At 38.3% G+C, this 19,440-nt stretch overlaps 1 protein-coding gene across 2 annotated transcripts in view; it reads left to right on the plus strand.

Annotated features, from left to right (window-relative positions):
• Positions 1-19,440, plus strand: part of BBS9 (Bardet-Biedl syndrome 9) — a 264,949-nt gene that overhangs the window by 148,292 nt on the left and 97,217 nt on the right. For both annotated transcript variants that reach the window (XM_042474263.1, XM_042474264.1), the window contains one exon: positions 10,185-10,295. In XM_042474263.1, the coding sequence (XP_042330197.1) occupies positions 10,185-10,295 (111 nt within the window). The remainder of the gene's footprint in view (positions 1-10,184; positions 10,296-19,440) is intronic.

Genomic DNA, 19,440 nt, shown 5'->3' on the forward strand with positions numbered 1-19,440 from the left:
ACTCCAAAACTACCAGCGCAAGGTCAAATCTGTTAATCAGTTGCTCTGTTCTTTGGTAATTTTATTCATCAAAAACCTTTGTTTCCAGAAAATTCAGAAGTTGTATAATTGGTTGGAAAAGCTATTCTGATTCAGTGCTTTTACCAATTAAGGTCTAAGGGTTTGGTATAACTGCTCCTCTTGATACCAAGATTAGATATAATTGTGACAGTAAACTTCATTTTATTTTGTATTCAATAATTAAAACATTGTGGCCATGGCCTTCCTGGATATTGCTTCAGGATAATACATTTGCCATCCATTTATTTGTGCAACATCTATAAAAATCCTTTCCAATTCTTTCGCCAATGACAAACTGACTTGTAAAAATTGCATTAAAATATGAGAAATTTAAAGTCATAAGACCAAAGACACATTTTTCTCTGAGCTGCAAATGGTATGTCCTTCCTTAATAGTACAACCTTGTGCTTATTCATATACTGTTACATAGTGTGTTTTCTTTAACATGTTGAATCTTGTCATTTATTTAATAATAAAGAAGCACAGTAGCAAATAAATTCTCACCCTTGCTTTAGCGGAAATTAAAGGAGGTAAAGTCTGTTGGAAAAGCTTTAAAAATGAATAAAAACATCACCCACCTCTAAATTAAATAAAGCTAATATTAAATTTACAAGGGCCTATTTTTTTTCCACATTTTTGTCTTTATAACACATTAAAAAGTCCTGTGTAGAGAATACTGGCCATAAACATTTCAATTTACTTTGCAGGCAGGATGTCATATACCTGATAATAAATAATATATTTGGGAGGGAGATGTTCTTGAATATTTCTATAGTTGGATCAGCGTAATGGAAGAGAGATGCTTTTTTGAAACATAGCACACATATTTGCATCATTAACAGCAGTATTTGTGCCCCCCCCCCCAGCGATGAGCATATGCAAGAGCATTTAACCTCCGATAACAAGAATGGTGAAATATCGTACTCTCTAAAACCAGCACGTCAAGGTAGTGAACTTTGTGTTAACTTGATTTCTAAAAAGCTTCCATTTAAGCAGAAAGCATTCTGCTCTTACCCTTTTTTGAGGTAATATTTCAGTGATGGGCACACATCTGTAACAAGAAGAACGCTAATCTTTTCAGGTGATTTGCAGATTTCAGTTCATGCTGTCATTTCCCTCCATTCTATAGCGTCCTTATAAGATGAGGACCTTGTTTTTTGCTTTGTAACGGGGTGGTTATGTTAGTCTATTCCAGGAAATTCAGCAATATTTACTGGCATTTTTATGACCAGCGTTTATTTGAATGGCATAACCTTCCATGAATTTGTGTCCAATAGTATTTCACTGTTTTATGGTCATAGTTAGAAATATTATTGGTGAGAGATCCAGTTTATCTTTGAATGCTTCAGAGACATTGCCTTTATATGCATTGGATTCTTGTTTCAAATTCTGTATTTTGCATTTAGCCTTTTGGTAAAAGAAGGTCTCCTTTCATCTACAAAGAGTTTTTGCTCTAGGAGAGGGATTTCACTACTTAAGGGGAGAGTTGGGCAGTCACTGGTTTTTTCTCTCCTTCAGCCTCCACCTACATGTTCTGAAGGTTTCCCAAACCCTCCAGGAAAAGTTTTTGGGGTGCACAAGATGTTAAAAGGGGAGGGTGAAACTGGCAAATGTCCCTTCCCTTCTTTTCATCAGAAGCTACATTTTGTAAGTGGTATATAGGAACGTATTTAGAATGCACTCCCAATAAAAGGAGTAAATTCTGGATCTGTGCTATACTTGTGTTGTCTTTCTTTTTAATGCATCTGTAACTAAGATATTTACTTGGCCAATCTTGGTGGTTTCATTTATGCTTTGAATGAAAGAAATACAGAGTAGCCACCCTATATGTATACTTGCCATCCACAGATTTTAGCATCCACAGATGGCAAGCCCCCATTGTTCCTAATGGCAACACATATACACAGCTGTACTGGGGGGCACATGGGTGATGCTGCCATTAGGGAAAATGGGACTTGAGGTCCTGCATTTTTGGTAGGTCTGACTGTATTTGACTGGTAGCACCTGCAGTCCTTAAAATTTGTTTCACAACAATTTCCATGCAGAATTGACCAAAGCCAGAAACCTTATGAGTATTTTGTCCTGAACAAAAATACCCATGTTTATCTAAAGGTCCCAACCTTGTATAGAAACATTTGGGATATCAATCTAAGCTTTACTATGAAGTTTAGTTAAATGTGCATTCTAGAACAAAACACACACACACACACACCAAAGAACAAATTCATATGAATTCTGGAAGTACCCAAAGAAGCTGATAGACTGGATTAAAACCATTTCTATAGTCTTCACTTTCTTCCTACAAGATAAAAGACCAAGTGTGGTGACTTGGTATCGGTATGTGACACCACAGCAGGTGAAACTGTATAGTATATTATATTCACAGTGTGTGGATATGTATATTATGGCAGATAGAATTCAAAGACATAGCCATGTTAATCTGGAATATCAATATGCAAAAGGATCTTGTAGCACTTTTAGAAGAAAGAAGTTGGTAGCATAAGCTTTTGTAGATTTAGTCTACTTACTCAAATGCATGGAGTGAATTACTGCCTAGGAATAGATGTTTCAAATCAGACTGTATGAATAGCCACAGAAATGCAAAATGTGCGGGTATGATGGTGAGATATCAAATTCATTTTTAACAATGGCCATGGAGGGACAAACGTAGGAGGAAGCATGTTGCTTAAGGCCAGGATTGGTGGATGACCATATGAATGATAGAGGGAGTTGAGGAATGTAGCATGATGCTGGCTGAAAACCAGACTGGAGATGTGATAAATTGGTCAAGAGTGCCCTCATGAGGCTGGGGTGTTAACTACTGTTATAATATGTGTAGTGTGCCAGGAAATTAAAACATAAATCAGACTTTAGGAAATGGGATACATAAAAGCCAGTTACAGAACACTTCAGTCTTGCTTTGCATTCCATCCTTACCCTGAAGACAACTGCCTTTGAACAAAGAAACTACAAAGGAAGAGTGGAAAGAGAAACAGTTGAATAGGAATATATCCACAAATTCCAGTCCATCAACAGTGGCTGAACAGGGTATGAATTTGGTCTTTTACTAATTATATATATTGGCATTTAGTATAGACTGGATTTGAGTATCCAAGTATTTTCTTGCTTTTAACTATTGAAGAGTTAAAAGCTGGCATCTACTTTGTATATGGAGAAGAAAAATGAAGAAGGGGAAGCATCAAGAATGTTATTAGAACTAGATCTCAGGTACTGTATCTTTATTTGAGAAGAACAGTAGGCTAAAATATGGACCATGCCACCTTATAAATCATTATCAGCCTTATTCAGAAAATGTATAGCCATAGAAATGTATAGAAAATGTATACCCATAGAAGTGTGTGTGTGTGTGTGTGTGTGTGTGTGTGTAGAAAATGTAAAGAAATGTATAGCCATAGGATGCAGTGGCTCAGTGGTTAAGATACTGATTCTGAGAATTGCAAGAATGGCAGGTCGGGAAGTCGTGAGTTGCTGCTTGACGGAGTGAGTTTCTGCCACTAGTCTCCACTTCTGCCAACCTAGTAGTTTGAAAGCTAGGTTGTGTTACACAGAGGGGCAGGATAAAAATAAATTTCATTATTATTATTATTATTATTATTATTATTATTTTAAAAGTGCAATTAGATAAATAGGTACCACTTCAGTGGGAAGGCAACAGCGTTCTGTGCAGTAACGCTGGCCACATGATCACTGACTCTTTGGCTTAGTAATGGAGATGAGCACTGCTCCCTGTAGTTGGACATGGTTAGACAATCTTGCCAAGGGAAAACCTTTACCTTTACCTTTCATATGACTATCCATAGATGGAGTTTAACCCCAGTTATGCTTCACAAAATGAACAGTAACATTTCACATTATTGTTCGCAGGGTTGTTGTGCTATTGGGACAATAGAACATATGTGTTTGAATTTCCCAAAAATGATTTGTACAGTACTTCAACCCATTCTATTTATTGTCTTACAAATAGGAAGCTGTTCTTGAACCAGTTATTTATCCAAAGTGCTTCTGCAGCTGAGGAGAGACTATATTCTCACAGTGTCTGTTGCCTGTTGTTGTTGCTGCTGCTGTTGTTGTTGGCTTCCCTCAAGTTAATCTCAATTTATGGTGGATGTGATATCTCTGAGATCCCCTATTCCCAACTTCTTTGCTGTGAGCCTGCATGCTCATGCCTGTGACCTCCCTGACTGAGTCTTTCATTATCTTTTCTAATGATTCATTTTTTTCTCATGATGTGCTCAAAATATGACAGCCTCAGTTTAGTCATTTTGTCTTCCAGAGAGAGTTCAGGCTTGAGCTTTTCTAGAACCCATTTTTTTGACCTCATGGCTGCCTATGGTATTCTCTGTTTTCGTATCCAGCACCACATCTCAAATAAGTTGCTTTTCTTCCTATGTTTTTTGTTGTTGTTGTTTTTTACTATCCAACTCTCACATCCAAACATGGTGATGTGGAATATAGTAGCTTGGATGATCCCCACTTTAGCGTTCAGAGTTCTGTCTTTACATTTTATGATCTTGTCCAATTCTTTCCTAGCAGCCCTTCCCAATCCTAGTCTTCTTCAGAGTTCTTGACTTCAATCTCCGTTCTGATCAATATTTTAACCAAGGCCCAAAACACATAGGCCAAATAAAACACCTTCCAGGCACTTTGGGAGTGTGGCATTCAAATGATGCACAGCCCAAAAGCTCCCAGAAGTTGCTCTAAAACTACCTAAGGCGGCACAAAGCTGGCCTGAAAAGGAGCAGCAAAAAGCCACATCTGGCAGTGGCCCCTTTGGGAGTGCAGCAGCAGCTGGCTTCAAGACTGCAGCGTCCGGTCACCATGGTCCCAGAGCAATCCATGTTTATTATTTTTGTTTTGTTTTTATGTCCAGCATTAATCCTGCCTTGGCATATTCCTCCTTGACCTTATTCAGTAATTGCTCCAAGACTTTATAGTAGTATTGTGTTGTCTGCATCTTAGGCTGTTAAGGTTTCCTCCTCCTATCTTCACTCCTCTTGTCTCTGAGTCCAAACCTGCTCTTTTTTCTGCATATAAATTGAACAAATAGGGTGATAGTATGCAGCCTTGCCTGACCTCTGTACTGATTGGGAACTATTCTGTTTCTCCATATTCTGTTCTGATGGCAGCCTCTTGTTCTGAGTATAGACAGCCTCTTGTCCTGAGTACAGGTTATACATCAGGACAATCAAATGTTGTGGCACTTCCATTCCTCTAAATGCAAGCCATGGCTTTTCCTGATGCAGTCGAAAGCTTTGCTCTGTCAATAAAGCACATGCACATTTTCTTCTTGAATTTCCTGGATCTTCTGGATTCCTGAATCCAACTTGCACCTCAGGGATTTCTTGCTCCAAATGTGGTAGGAGTCTTTGCTGCATAATTTGAAGCATGACTTTGCTTTCATAGGAAATTAGTGTGATGGTTCTGTAATTATTGCAATTTTTTGTGTCTTGTTTTTTGTGGATGTATAATGATCACTTCTGGTCTCTTGTACAGTGCGCACTTGATATCCACTGGGGTTTAGTTCCAAGACCCCCCTGTGATTACCAAAATGGATGCCTAAGTCCCATTAAATACATTGGCATAGTGAAATCATGTCTCTTACATAAAATGCCAAAATCAAGTTTTGTTTTGTGTGATTTATATCTTTTAAAAAAACATTTTCAAGCCATAGATGCTTGAATCCATGTGAAAACGCCATGGATATGGAGGGCTGACTGTATTCCATATTTGTTGACAAATTTTAGTTAAAATTAAGTTCTGCTGGTATGTCATCTGTTTTGCTTTGAGAGCAGCTATCACTTCGCTTCCCCAAGTTTGGAATTCAATTTTCATAACTTTCTTCTTCCCATGTGTCATTCATCTTTTCACATTTTTATATCTCTCTCCTGTGTATTGTTTCCATCATTTTCTTTCATTTAATCATGGTTGAGTATTATGTTTCTCTTCTGATTGTAAACCATTGGTTTAAAATTTTCTTTGATTTCTTGGATGTTTTGGAAGAGGTGTCTTATTCTTCCCTTTTTATTATTATGGATTCTTTTTCTCTGCATTGATTGTTTTGGTAGTTTTCTTTCTCCTTATCCACTGATTGTTGAAAAGCAGCATTCAATTTTCTGATTAAGTTTCTCTCTCCCTTTCCTTTTGCTTCTCTTCTTTCTTGAACTGCTTCATGTGTTTTGTCTGTCATCCATTGTTTCTTCTTCTTCCTTTTGGCTACTGATACCTTCATTCTGTATTCCTCTTTGACTATGTCTCTGTGTTAAAAGGTAAGCTATAACCATTGTGTTTTAAACCTGCAGTAAGTTGTCTCTCTTTCTCTTATTATATAGTTAATCTATATATTATATAGTTCATCTTCAATATGGGTCTTTTCCCAAGGTAAGCACATAATGTGGTGTTAAATACAGTGAGTGAAAATAAACAAGAGAGGTCCTGTTTCCTTCAATGAATAAAGTTCACAATTACTTGGCTGTTACTTTAATAATGTTATAAGCTATCAAACAGTTTTGCTGACCACAGCTTGCTGGTTCTATTTATCACAACTGATAAAAGATCTATAGTGTCAAACAAGAATTTAGCTACACAGAAAAGGAGAAAAGAATGGGTCATAATACAATAACATATTCTCGATGGTGTCCTTCCTTGCCAACAATTAATGGGGAAATTCATTTTATGAATCAGTGTTTACAGTCTTACATCTGGAGAACTTTTCAACTTGAATCTTTTCCAAAGTGCTGGATTTGTGTGCCAATTTCCCCCTTCCCTCACTTATCTTACCCTTATTCTCTATGAGTTGTTTCAGTTGTTATCAGCAGATGCAAATAATTTTTGTTTTGTTTTGCAGTCCTTTGGGTAGGAAACCTTCCTCAATAGTAGACTTCTAAATTCCGAATAATTAGATAGCAGTGTAAAACTTGTACAGGAAAGAAAGGACAAGCGCTGATCTATCTTGTGATAGCTGTTCTTGAAAACTGATAGCTGAACCTATAACATATCTCATAGGTTCAGTAATGGACAGAAAGCAAGACTCAGTTTGTGTTCCTAGCCCTGAGCAAAGCAAAGCAATGCTGCATACATAGTTCATTCTAATTGTTCCTTAACGTCTTGCCATGCCAAAGCACCCAGCTGAGCCCTGTGATGGCCCTTTGACTTTAGAGCGCTGACGGAGATCGTCAGCAACCCTATATTTTTCTTGGTACCATATTAAAACATGCCTCCCCCCAACCATTTGGAGGAGAAATCTGAAATTTTAAATCATAATTAAATTCACAATTTAAGTTGATTTTTGATGGTTTGCTAGAATGATCCCATTTGATAAAAATAGAAAAAGAAGTACAAAGCACACTTTAAAATGTGGTTCTTCTTTACAGAGGAGCAAACTGCTAGCAAAAAATCTTAAATTATATGATAAAAAATTATTGTAGTATTTTCAGGGCTTGATGAATTGCAACTCCAAGAATCCCTCAGCCAGCATGGCACATGCTAGCTGGGCAGAAAGTGGGGAGTTTAGTCGTTGTGTTTCAAAAAATTAACATTTCTAAGTTCTGTGTTTTACTATTCTTTTCAAATTCTTAGTGATGCTTACTAACACCTTTCCATTTTTCAAACAAGGAAATAAAGTAATTGCATATCTGAAAAAGGAAAGAAACACGATGAGAGGGGGAAATTGCATTTCCTTTTATTAGTGCCACATTTTGACACAATCATTTGACAAGTAGATCCTTATATGCCTTTGCCATCAAAACCAAAATCAGGATCTCTTGCTTTCTTCCAGTCAATTGCATGAGGTGCCTTAGGGCAAAGTGACATTTTTGGCAGTGATAAAGTTACCTTGGATGTAAAAGAGGTGCTCATGCCTAATGAAAAACTTTGGTATAGAAGGTATTAATTTTCATGGCTATATAACCTTTGGGATTTGAATGTTCAAAACAAGCTTTCAGAATTTTTATGTGTACACAGAAACTTTATATGTGCTAATGGGCTACGTGACATTTTCCTCATAATTTCACTGTTAGGAAAGATAATTTCAAGGGTGCTATTTCTATGACTCTATCATGGTTTATTATATTAATAATGTTTTTATCTTGGGTTTTATCTGAGAAACAAGAGTTCCATACATAAAAAGCTTGGAGGAATAGTTTTCACATTTTTCTTTAAATAACTTCCTTTCACACAAGAAAGGAGGGGTGTGAGTCAAGATGACTGTTGACAGTATATCATGTAGGAATGCATTGTGTTCATGTAATTGTCAGCTCAGTTTAACAACCCTGTAGGCTTAACAACCCATAATACCCTGCTTTGTTTTAGCAATGGGCATAAATACCCTAAAGGCACCAGATTCTGTCTGATCTTGGAAGCTAAGCAGGATCAGCCCTGGTTAGTACTTGGATGGGACACTGGGCTATATTTCAGAGAAAGGAACTGGCAAAACCTCCTCTGAATATTTCTTGCCCAAGAGGAAAAATACATGAAATTGATGGAGTTGCCATAAGTCGACAGGCAACTTGAAGGCACATACATACACACATAGCAAATAGAATGGCTGAAACATGTTTGTATATAGGCATTTTTTTCCTTTTCTTTATTTTTTGGGGGACTGAAATATGTTTTGTACATGGAATTTTCCCACTCCATGTATTCATCTTTCCCTTTCTTTGAGCTAAAACTGTCCATTTGTATTCAACTCTGTACGTCCAATTCCATGCTTGAAAGCCATAGTTTATTATAGCTTTCCTTTCTGTGTTTTAAAAGGAAATGTTTGGTGCACATATGGAATTTCTCCTGAAATTATAAAGCTTTTTTTTTCTTTTGCTTCCAGCCTCAATTAAAAGAACTGTTTTAAATTTATACCAGATTTAGCTGTATAAGTGCTAAGGAAAAGCAATCTCAACATATGAACTCATGACCTCTTATGATAATGAGGAAAGGCTCTTTTGTGATAAAACTACAGTGCAGTATCCAGCCCTCCCCCTTGCTTAGTTCACACAGAGGTAGTAGACATTTCCAAATTGTACCACTTCAGACTTCAGGTTGGTGTTTAAATAAATGCTCTACATAGCTTTAAAATCCTACATGTAGAAGAAAATCAGGGGAAAGGATTACAATTCCTGCTTTTGCTGACATAATACTTTTAAATTGTAGGAGTCTTCTGGAGGGGTAGAGTCTTTATAGCTCTAGCCCAGTGGTGGCGAACCTATGGCACGAGTGCCAGAGGTGGCACTCAGAGCCTTTTCTGTGGGCCCACATGTCATCGCCCCAGCACGCAATTATCCAGAGTTTGTTACTAGAAGGCCAGAGGGACATGGAACTTTGAGATAAATAGTGGCTTTTGGGTTGCAGTTTGGGCACTCAGTCTCTAAAACATTCACCATCACTGCTCTAGCCTATAGTCTGAAGTGGTATATCTCCAACACAGATGCGCTACATCAGTTGTATGCCTCTTCCTATGTTGCTCTTTGCCCAAATGGATAGCACAATTGCTCTTGCAGACTATGGTTGGCTCGAGACATCAATAGTGGATTCTAGAGGAGGACAGCACACTCAGGGAGAGATGCAGGTCCAGCTCCATTGGGTCTGGCCTGGACTAAGAAAAAGAGCCCTCCCTCCAATCCATCTGCCTTGGTCCAGGCCTCAGAGGGAGGGAAGAACTGCTGGACCTGATCCCTTTCCCCACCACCATTCCCTTTTCCTTTTGTGTCGTGCCTTTTTAGATTCTAAGCCTGAGGGCAGGGAACCGTCTAATTAAAAATAATAATAACTGTAAGCCGCTCTGAGAGCCTTTAGGACTGAAGGGCGGGATATAAATACCATAAATAAATAATAAATCATAATTGTGCTTCATAATCTTAAAGTTGTAGATGATGCTAGGATGCAGCTCCCAAATTGAGATCAGCTGCTTGTGAACAGAGGGAGCCTGGGTCTTTGCATGCATCCTCAAGTTTAAGTGCTAAGAACAGCAAAATGTTTGAGCTTGCTTATACAACATTTTTCCAATAGTTAAAGAGCAGTTCGTTCTTATTACAGTATGCATTTTGTAATAGCATTGGTTTGATGAATATGCTTTTTAAATTATTTTCTTTACAAATATTTTTATTTCAACTTAGGTGGCTGTTCTACCATACCAGAGTCTGACCTTGAAGAAAGACCAGCCTCACAAGACTCTCCAGGAATGTTTACCAATCACAGGCATCTCATGAAGCAGAAGACCAAACCTGGTAAGAAAAAAAAGTATTTCATTAACTGAGAGAAAAAAAAATCTTTTAAACACATGTATGGGGAGTGAAGTTCCTATCAGTTGTATTTTAATGTTTTTTAAAGACATACAGAAGTGGTGCAGTGGTGGCGTCAGGTTTTTCATTGCCTTGGACATGATGCTTATACTGCCTCTGAGACTGGAAAATTACTTCTTTCGACAACTGTCAGAGGCAGTGGTGAGCAGTGGATCTTTGAAGTCCAAAGTTGTAGCTCATGTCCTACTGTTTGTCTTAAACGGAGACAGTCCCAGGCTGTTATTCCAAGCTCTGTCTCACCTTCTCACTACTCTAACTGCTGTCCCTTCCCTCTGGGTTCAGTCTGTAGCGCTCCCTAGGATAGGGCAAGGCGTTTTTCTTTCTTCTTGTCACTTTTTGCATATTTCAGAAGACAAACTCAATAGGCAAAGACACTGAGGAAGAAGATCAGGGTCAAGGGGCTGACAATGGGGCAGCTACTGGGGAATGGGCTTGACAGGTCCCTAGTTATTCCAGTTCCTGAGGCCAACCCTGCATGCAGAAATATGTCAACGAATACTGCAAATGTAGCAACTGAGGATAAGGCTGTTTAACATTGTAAATTTGACTAGTGTCCTTGACTGGTGCACGATGCAGAAGTGAATGTGAAGATAATAAAATTCCCTGTTCTTTACTGTGAATTATGAAAACTGATCAATATTTGCAATAAATGATTTAATAATGTTATTACATTAGATGTGGAAATACAGGGTTGATGACACAATGTCTGGAAGGACAATGTATGCTCTTGGCAACTCTGAAATGGTGCTAAATTAAGTATAGGAGTGTACTTTTGCTAACTTATTACCACATTTAATAAAACTTTCCCATATAGTTTTATTTTCTGAGTCATAGATTATGTCCCCTTTTTCATTTTAGAGACACTCCCAAGCCTCCTTTATCAATGATTAATCACATCTTTGTTTTTTTAAAGAAATAAATCCATACTTATCAAGAAAATAAAAATATGTTTCAGAGTAACAGAGGTGTATAACCTATTTCAGAGAAATAGACCAAATAGAAAGGGAGGTGGAGTACCATTATATATTAAGGATGCATACAGCTGTGAACAGATGCATGACTTAAATCCTGAAAGCCAAGTTGAGAGCATCTGGATAAAAACAACAGGGAGATAGAGGTGGTGTGGTCTACTACAGGCCTCCAAGATAAACTGAGGACTTGGATAAAACCTTCCTGGAACTGATGACCACATGTTAAGAAAGGAAAACTGTAGTAGTAAAGGGGGGGGGGTTAAACTGTCCTGATATTTGTTGGAGGTTCAAGTCTGCCAAAAATGTAAGTTCTAACAAATTCCTCACTTGCCTTGCAGACAGTTCCATTATCGAGAAGGTAGAAGAGTCAACTAGGGGATCAGCTATTTTAGATTTGATCCTAACCAACAGTAAAGGTCTACTCAGTGGAGTGGAATTGGCAGGATCCTTAAGTGGGAATGACCATGTTCTGCTGGAGTTTGTTATACAGTGGAAAGGGGAAGTCAAGCATAGTCAGATATGCAGTGTAGACTTTAAGAAAGCTGATCTGGTGATGATTCTGTCAGGACTACTAGTATAGGAGGGGGTTGATGAGGGAAGGGACTTTCTTAAAAGTGAGATACTGAAGGCAAAGTTCCAATGAGGGAGGGAAATGGGACGTGTCTAAAGAAGCCTGGATGAATGTCTAAAGAACTTTCAACAGAGCTAAGGCTTAAAAGAGGCATGTACAAGAAATGAAAAAAGGTAAAAATTAATAAAGAAGAATTCAAACAAATAGCCAACTTGTGTAGGGTTAAAGTCAGAAAAGCTAAAACACAGAACAAGCTCAGGCTTGCTAGAGAAGTTTAAAAGAATAAAAAGGGCTTTTTTGTTATATCCATAGCAAAACGAAGAAAAAGGAAATGGTAGAGTCTCTGTGTGGAGAAACTGGTAAAATGCTAACAGGGAACAGAGAAAAGTCATAACTATTCAACACCTTCTTTGCTTCAGTCTTCTTTGAAAAGGAGAACAGGTCAACCTCTGGGAAATGGAGCAGATGATGCAGTAGGGGAACTGCAGCACAGAATAGGTAAAGAGGTAGTACAGGTATATCTGGTTACTCTAAATCAATTCTCCAAGGACAGATGAATTACATCTAAGAGAATTAAAAGAACTGGCAGAAGTAATTTCAGAACCACTTTGAACCACTTCTTTGAGAATTCCCGGAGAACAGGAGAAGTCCCAGCAAACTGGAGGAGAGCAAATATTGCCCCATCTAAAAAAAAGGGAGGGGAGAGATGACCCAAATAATTATCGCCGAGTCAGTCTGACATCAATACCAAGAGAGAATCTAGAGCCAATAATTAAACATACAATCGGTATGCATTTAGAAAGGAATACCATGATTAGTACAGTAATAGACAGCTTGAATTTCTCAAAAAAAGTCATGACAGACTAATCCTGTGTCTTTTCTTCATAGAGTCACAAGCTTGACAGATGAAGGGAATGCTGTGAGTGTAGCATATCTTGATTTCAGGAAGTCCTTTCACAAAGTGTATTGTGATATCCTTGCCAGAAGCCTGGTAAAATGTGGGTTAGACAATGTGACTGTTAGGTGGATTTGTAATATTAGTATGTGTTATACTAATACTGTGGGTTAGACAGTGTGACTGTTAGGTGAATTTGTAATTGGTGGATTTATAATTTGTTAGGTGGATTTGTAACTGGTTGACCAACCGAACCCAAAGGATACTGAATGTCTCCTCCTCATCCTGGAGAGATGTGACTAGTTGTTCTGTCCGTGGCTCAGTGGTGTTCAAGATCTTCATCAGTGACTTGGATGATGGAATAAAGGGCATGTTTATCAAATTTGCAGATGACACTAAGGGCCCAAACAGACAGGCTAAAATAAAGCTGCTTCGGGTCACTTTGGAGGTATGCTGTTTAAATGACACAGGCATCTTAAGCGGCCAGAAGCTGCGCCAAAGCTGTGCTCTAGTCCTTAGGACAGGAGTGTTGCTTTGGCATGGCTTCCAGACTCATAGGACTCATGCAGCATTTAAACAGCATACCTCCAAAGTGACCCAAAGCAGATTTATTTTGGCCTGTCTGTTCAAGCCAGAAATTAGGAGGGCTTACTAATACCCTAAAGGACAAGATCAGAATTCAAATGACCCTAACAGATTAGAAAGCTGGGCCAAAACTTTAAATGAATTTCAAGAGGGAAAAATATAGAATGCTACACTTGGATACTAAAAATGAAATGAATAGCTATAGAATGGGTGATACCTGACTTGATGTACAGTCTAGAACTGAGGGATGTAATAGTACCACTCTATATTGCTTTGATCAGACCTCACTTGCAATATTGTTTCCAGTTCTGGGCACTACAATTCAAGAAGGATATAGACAAGCTGGGGCATGTTCAGGGGAGGGCAACCAAAATGGTGAAAGGTTTGGAAACCATGTCCTATGTGGAGTAGCTTAGGGAGCAGGGTATGTTTAGCCTGGAGAAGAAAAGGTTAAGGTGTGACATGATAGCCATGTTTCAGTATTTGAAGAAATGTTATATTGAGGATGGAGCAAGTTTATTTTCTGCTGCTCCAGAGATGAGGACTCAGAGCAATGAATTCAGCTATAGGAAAATAGATTCCTCATAAACATTAGAAAGATCTTTCTGATGGCAAGTGCTGTTCAAAAGTAGAACATGCTGCCATGGAAAGTTATGGGGTTTCCTTCTTTGGAGGATTTTAAACAGAGGCTGGGTGGTCATCTGTTGGGAGTATTTTGATTGTGTACTCCTGCATGGCAGGGACTTGGACTGAATGGCCCTTGTGGTCTTTTCAACTCTAGGATTCTAGGATTCTACCTGACATTTAAAGGCATTTATTTCTCTGCCAAACTCCAGAATTGGTTTCACTCATGCACTGGATGGTTTGGCTTAAGCATGCCAGCCTAATTTGTTAAGGTGTTTGAAGGAAGTTCTAGAAAGGAATCTTTCCTTCTCTGTAAATGTGCAAATGTGCTTACCTTCATAATTGAGATGCAAGTCTGAGTAACAGTGGCAGTACCTCTGAGGAATATAAACAAAGGGGGGGGGGCATTACAGTTGTCCTGCTTCACATATATACCAGCTTATTACAGTACCCTTTTCAGACCCTAAAAGGAAGTAAGTTTAAGATAACATAAAAATCACTAAAGCTGCTACACAGTGTTAGATGGTTTTAGTTTGGCTTTGTGACCAGTAAGAGCCTGTTCCACATTCCTATCAATTGTACCTCCATAAGTTGGTGAAACATGGGGTTGGCATGCCTCTTGAAAATCTCAGAACATAGGCATATGTTGTTTTCTGAAATGGACTGTATTTTTATGGTTAACCTGCTGTTATTATATGGTATGATATATGTACAAATAAGTGAGAATTAAATATTGCAGCCAGGCTGTTAACTTGTTGTTGGTAGTTTGTAGTCTGTACTTGTTATTTGTGTTTTTTTTCTTTTTTCTTTGTTTTTTTACTCAATAAAAATCACAGGGATGGAGGAAAGAAACATGTATCACCAACTAAGGCAGTGATGGTGAACCTTTTAGAGGCCAAGTGCCCAAACTGCAACCCAAAACCCACTTACTTATTGCAAAGTGCCATGTCCCTCTGGCTTTCTAGTAACAAACTCTGGCAAACTTTGTGTTGGGGTGATGGCACGTGTGCCCACAGAGAGGGCTCTGAGTGCCACCTCTGGCATGTGTGCCATAGGTTCGCCATCACTGAACTAAGGGTTATAAAACATCTGTGATTCTTTCTAGATAGATATAATGTCTTGATCATTGTTAACCACTATTATCTCATAATTTCCAGACCACACTACTACAGTACATTGTGTCTGGGGACATCTCAGAAACCTCTGTTCAGTATACAGCTGATAAATTTGACTGGTAGCAATGAATAGAGCATATCTTGACATTTCTTCAGTAACTGACTGTTTCCAAGCACAATTCATAATGCTGGTTTTACCTTTTAATGTTTTTACGTTTAATATTCTAACTATTAATGTTATATAGATATTTAAGATTTTAACTTCTAAAGTTGTACATCTGAAAATGATGCCACATGCACATGCCTGCTTGACTTGCGTTTAATATTAGGTGAGTTTGACTGGAATAAGTGCCTTCTCAGCTGTGGTACCCCTTTTGCAGGAGATTCACCATAAGGAGGCTCTCTGAGCAGCAAATATTTTAGGTATTTTTGGAATCAAGTAAAAACCTGTGTATATATATCAGGTCTTTCAGCACGATACGGGACTAACTGTAGTAGTGCTGACAAATGTTATTGACTCCTGTGGTTTTATTTTACATTTTATTACTGGAAGCAGCTGTGGAAGTTGCAAAACCAAAAGGTGGGATATACATGTATTTCATTTTTATAACATGCATAAAATAATCTGTAATCTTGATTAAGGAGGCTATTGCTAAAATATCATTTTCACTTATATTTTTTCGTTTAACCGCTTTGTTACATCATAACTTTTGCTGCAGTCGTGATCCTAGAATCTCTGTGCCAGTTCAGACATTAAAAACCTTTCCTCCATGGGACATGTGGTGTACCACAACTCTCTCCAAGGAGAGTAGTAGGTGTGATCTGGCTTTTGTACAAATTGTGTATACAACATGCTAGTATCTGGTATTGTAGCAGGGTGTTTTCTAGTCGTATTCACAGGGAATTCATCTAGATAGTTCTGTCAGTGGATGTATTTGAGTCCTAAACTGTAGCTGCTGAATATATCTCAAAACAATTGAGGTACAAAGTGTAGATAGGTTTTGATGTTAGAATAAGTCTTGCTGTTGTTCTGAATATTCCCCAAAGGACAACTGAGATACATAGTGCAGACACAAGTTTTAATGTCGGAATCAGCAATCTGTCATGTCATTGTTAGTTGTGGAATACTTTGCTTTCTTCTGTTTTTAATCTCTGAATTCAGCTTAGAAATTGATGGTATTAGAAGCATATGTTTAATCGAACATATTTTCCTTATTTTAAACTCAGCTATTAAAGAATGTAAATACCTGTTTTAATTTTCCTACGATAAGAATTTATGGCAGCTTACAAATCAGCAGGGTAGAACGTTTTGGCTCTATATATAGTCATACTAAAGGTAGATGAAAAAAACGTGTTGTTACTTTTTTTAAAAAAAATTATAGCATCCACACTTTTTAATATTGATGTCTGTGCTGATGTGGAAGAACATTATCTCCCCATTCAGCTCTCTGGTTTTATTCACATTCTATTAGTCCACATTAATAATGAAAAATTCTATATGTGTAATAGAAATATGCTCTTATTTATATATTTTGAGGACACTTTTTCACTTTGCCTTCACAGTGCCATGTACTGCTATGGCAGGGGGAGGCAAGGTACACTTTGAAAAACCATGACAATAATCAATCAATCTTTATTAATGCTTAAGCCAAAGGCCATTCGCATGATAAAATATAAAACCAATATCAACAATTCAGAATTATAAAATATTCCAGCATCCAGTAGGATACATTTACAAATTGCTTTGTAGAGCTGGAGACATGGAGATGGTTATCAATCAAACATAGCCATGTAAAGAAGATCTTCAAGGCCCAGCTAAGTGCCAGAGCAGAAGGGGCAAATTAAAAAGGAGCTCCATAGATTTGACATCATATGTCCCCTGTGCATACCAAAATCGCTTTAGTATCACCTTGGGGTAGATCTAAGGTGACTTGACTTTATTCATATTCTATCCTTGACATCTTGAACCTTTTTGGAATGTCAATTGGGCCAGATTCCAAGCTTTCATTAAAAAAAGCCTGCTGTACCTTTCATTGTAGTAAGCCAATGTGTAAAGTATTATAGCTTTGACATTTTTCACAGATTTACAACTGTAGATTTGAATCATCTTCTCCAATGCCAGTTCCCATTTCTGTGGGCCAATGTTATAATTTTGGAGGAAAGACTCACTTGGAAGGATGTCTAGATGAGGTTTGTTTTGAAGAGCTCCTTGAAAGATTGCACAGAAAGCATTGGAGCTATTAGAATTCAGGGGGCGGGAGAGTCAACAAAGCAAGGCAGAATACATACAGATATGGATATTTAAGGACCAACACGCATACAGTTATGGGTATTTAAGATGCTATGACTATGTCAATTCATGGGAAAACAGCAGGTTTTTTTTTTTCATGACTTGACATAGCAATACTATGCATTTTCCCCTAGTTTCAATTTTATGAGAGGCAACTAAGGTTCTGTTACTGCCTGTGTAGCAGGAAAAAGCCACATCATCATTATTGCCACCTTATGTGCACCTCATATTACCTTCTTGCTTCACCAGAGGGGGAGGCATGGTCAAGGTGCAAGGTGGGGCAATGGAAGGGAAAGAGGTAAGAATGGAGATAATATTTGAATGTGTGAAGAAATTAAAAACAAATCAGGGGATTTTCTAGTGTTTGAAGCCTCAACAAGAAGAAACCTCCTTAAGCCCCCCTTTCCTTCCCCTATCTTCCCGATTGCCACACAGTGAATGGATGTGGAAGAGTCAGAAAAGCATTGTGGAAGCTACAGCCTCCAGATTCTAGGTTCTCTGCTCCCCATCCTCCCAATGTCATATGAGGCAGCCATGGTGGGAGCCTTGCACCTTTTTGAGGTTTGGTTGCTTTTCCTAGCTCTTCCAGTGTCTTACGGGGCTGGTAAGGGAAGGCAGCTGAAAGTCCTAGAAAGCTATAGCCTACCTCATCCTTGGCTGCCTCCCCTTGGTGTCCTGTGGGGCTGGGCCAAGAGATTTTCCTCTGCTGCTAACAGAGACTTTCTTCCCACATGAAACCTCTTGAGAACTGCATAATTTTCAGACATCTGGCAGCAGAGAGAAAAATTAACACAGCATATTCATAGATGGAGGAAAGAGAATGTGAGAATTGTAATGGAAGGATGCGAGAAGGTAGACATGAGGTGAGGCTGGGTGCATGGGATAGTAGTGTGAAAGCAAGGATGAAAGAGGAAGATACAGTTCTGCAGTGTAGAGAACAAGAGAGTGAGGTGTGGCAGTGGCAAGAGATGATGCACAGAATGGGAAAGAAAGGGGATCATAGAATCATAGAGTTGGAAGAGACCTAAAGAGCCATCAAGTCCAACCCTCCTGCAAGAAAACACAATCGAAGCATCCCCAACAGATGTCCATCCAGCCTCTTTTTAAAAACCTCCAAAGAAGGAGACTCCACTACACTCTGAGGGAGTTTGTTCCACTGTTGAATAGCTCTTACTGTCAGCAAGTTCTTTCTAATATTGAGATGGAATCTCTCTTTCTGTATTTTGTATTCATTGCTCTGTGTCCTGTTCTCTGGAATAGCAGAAAATAAGCTTGCTCCATCCTCATGATATCCCTTCAGATATTTAAACAGGGCTATCATATCACTTCTTAACCTACTCTTCTCCGGGCTAAACATGCCCAGCTCCCTAAGTTGCTTCTCATAGGGCATGCTGCAAGACCCTTTAACACTTTGGTTGCCCTCCTCTGCACATTCTACAGCTTGTCAACATCCTTTTTGAATTGTGGTGGCCAGAACTGGACACGGTATTCCAGGATATAAGAGTAATATTCCCTCTTTTACAACACCTACCCAGCAGAAAAGAGCAATTTTATGTTCGCTATCTCCTTTCAGACCACAAAGAACTGGTAACTATAAACGTTGCCAAGTTCTTTGCAGCTGCAATTGTCTGCCATAAAAACTTTTTAATACAGATGAAGTAATAATGCTTTAGAGTTTGGCCATCATCTTATTACCTTTATATATTTTATCTTTATAGCATTTTATATAATGAAATTGGAAAAAGTTGTTTGTTGATAACTGTATACAGTAACTATGCCAATGTTTTATAAATTTTTAAAAAAAATTTTTAAAAAGGTTTTGAGGAATGAGGATGTGGTATCTGACTGTTGACCGGGCCAACATTTTATAATATTCGACTACACCAATGTCTTATAATAATTGTATGAATTTTGTCCTGCTATGAGGGATGGGACTGTGGGCATTATCCTCTCCTACTTGGATATACAGTATAGAGGACATACATTTCCGTTGGAGTAGAATGTATATATATATTTGTG

The sequence above is a fragment of the Sceloporus undulatus genome, chromosome 6, assembly GCF_019175285.1.
Source record: "Sceloporus undulatus isolate JIND9_A2432 ecotype Alabama chromosome 6, SceUnd_v1.1, whole genome shotgun sequence".
Classification (NCBI taxonomy): Eukaryota; Metazoa; Chordata; class Lepidosauria; order Squamata; family Phrynosomatidae; genus Sceloporus; species Sceloporus undulatus.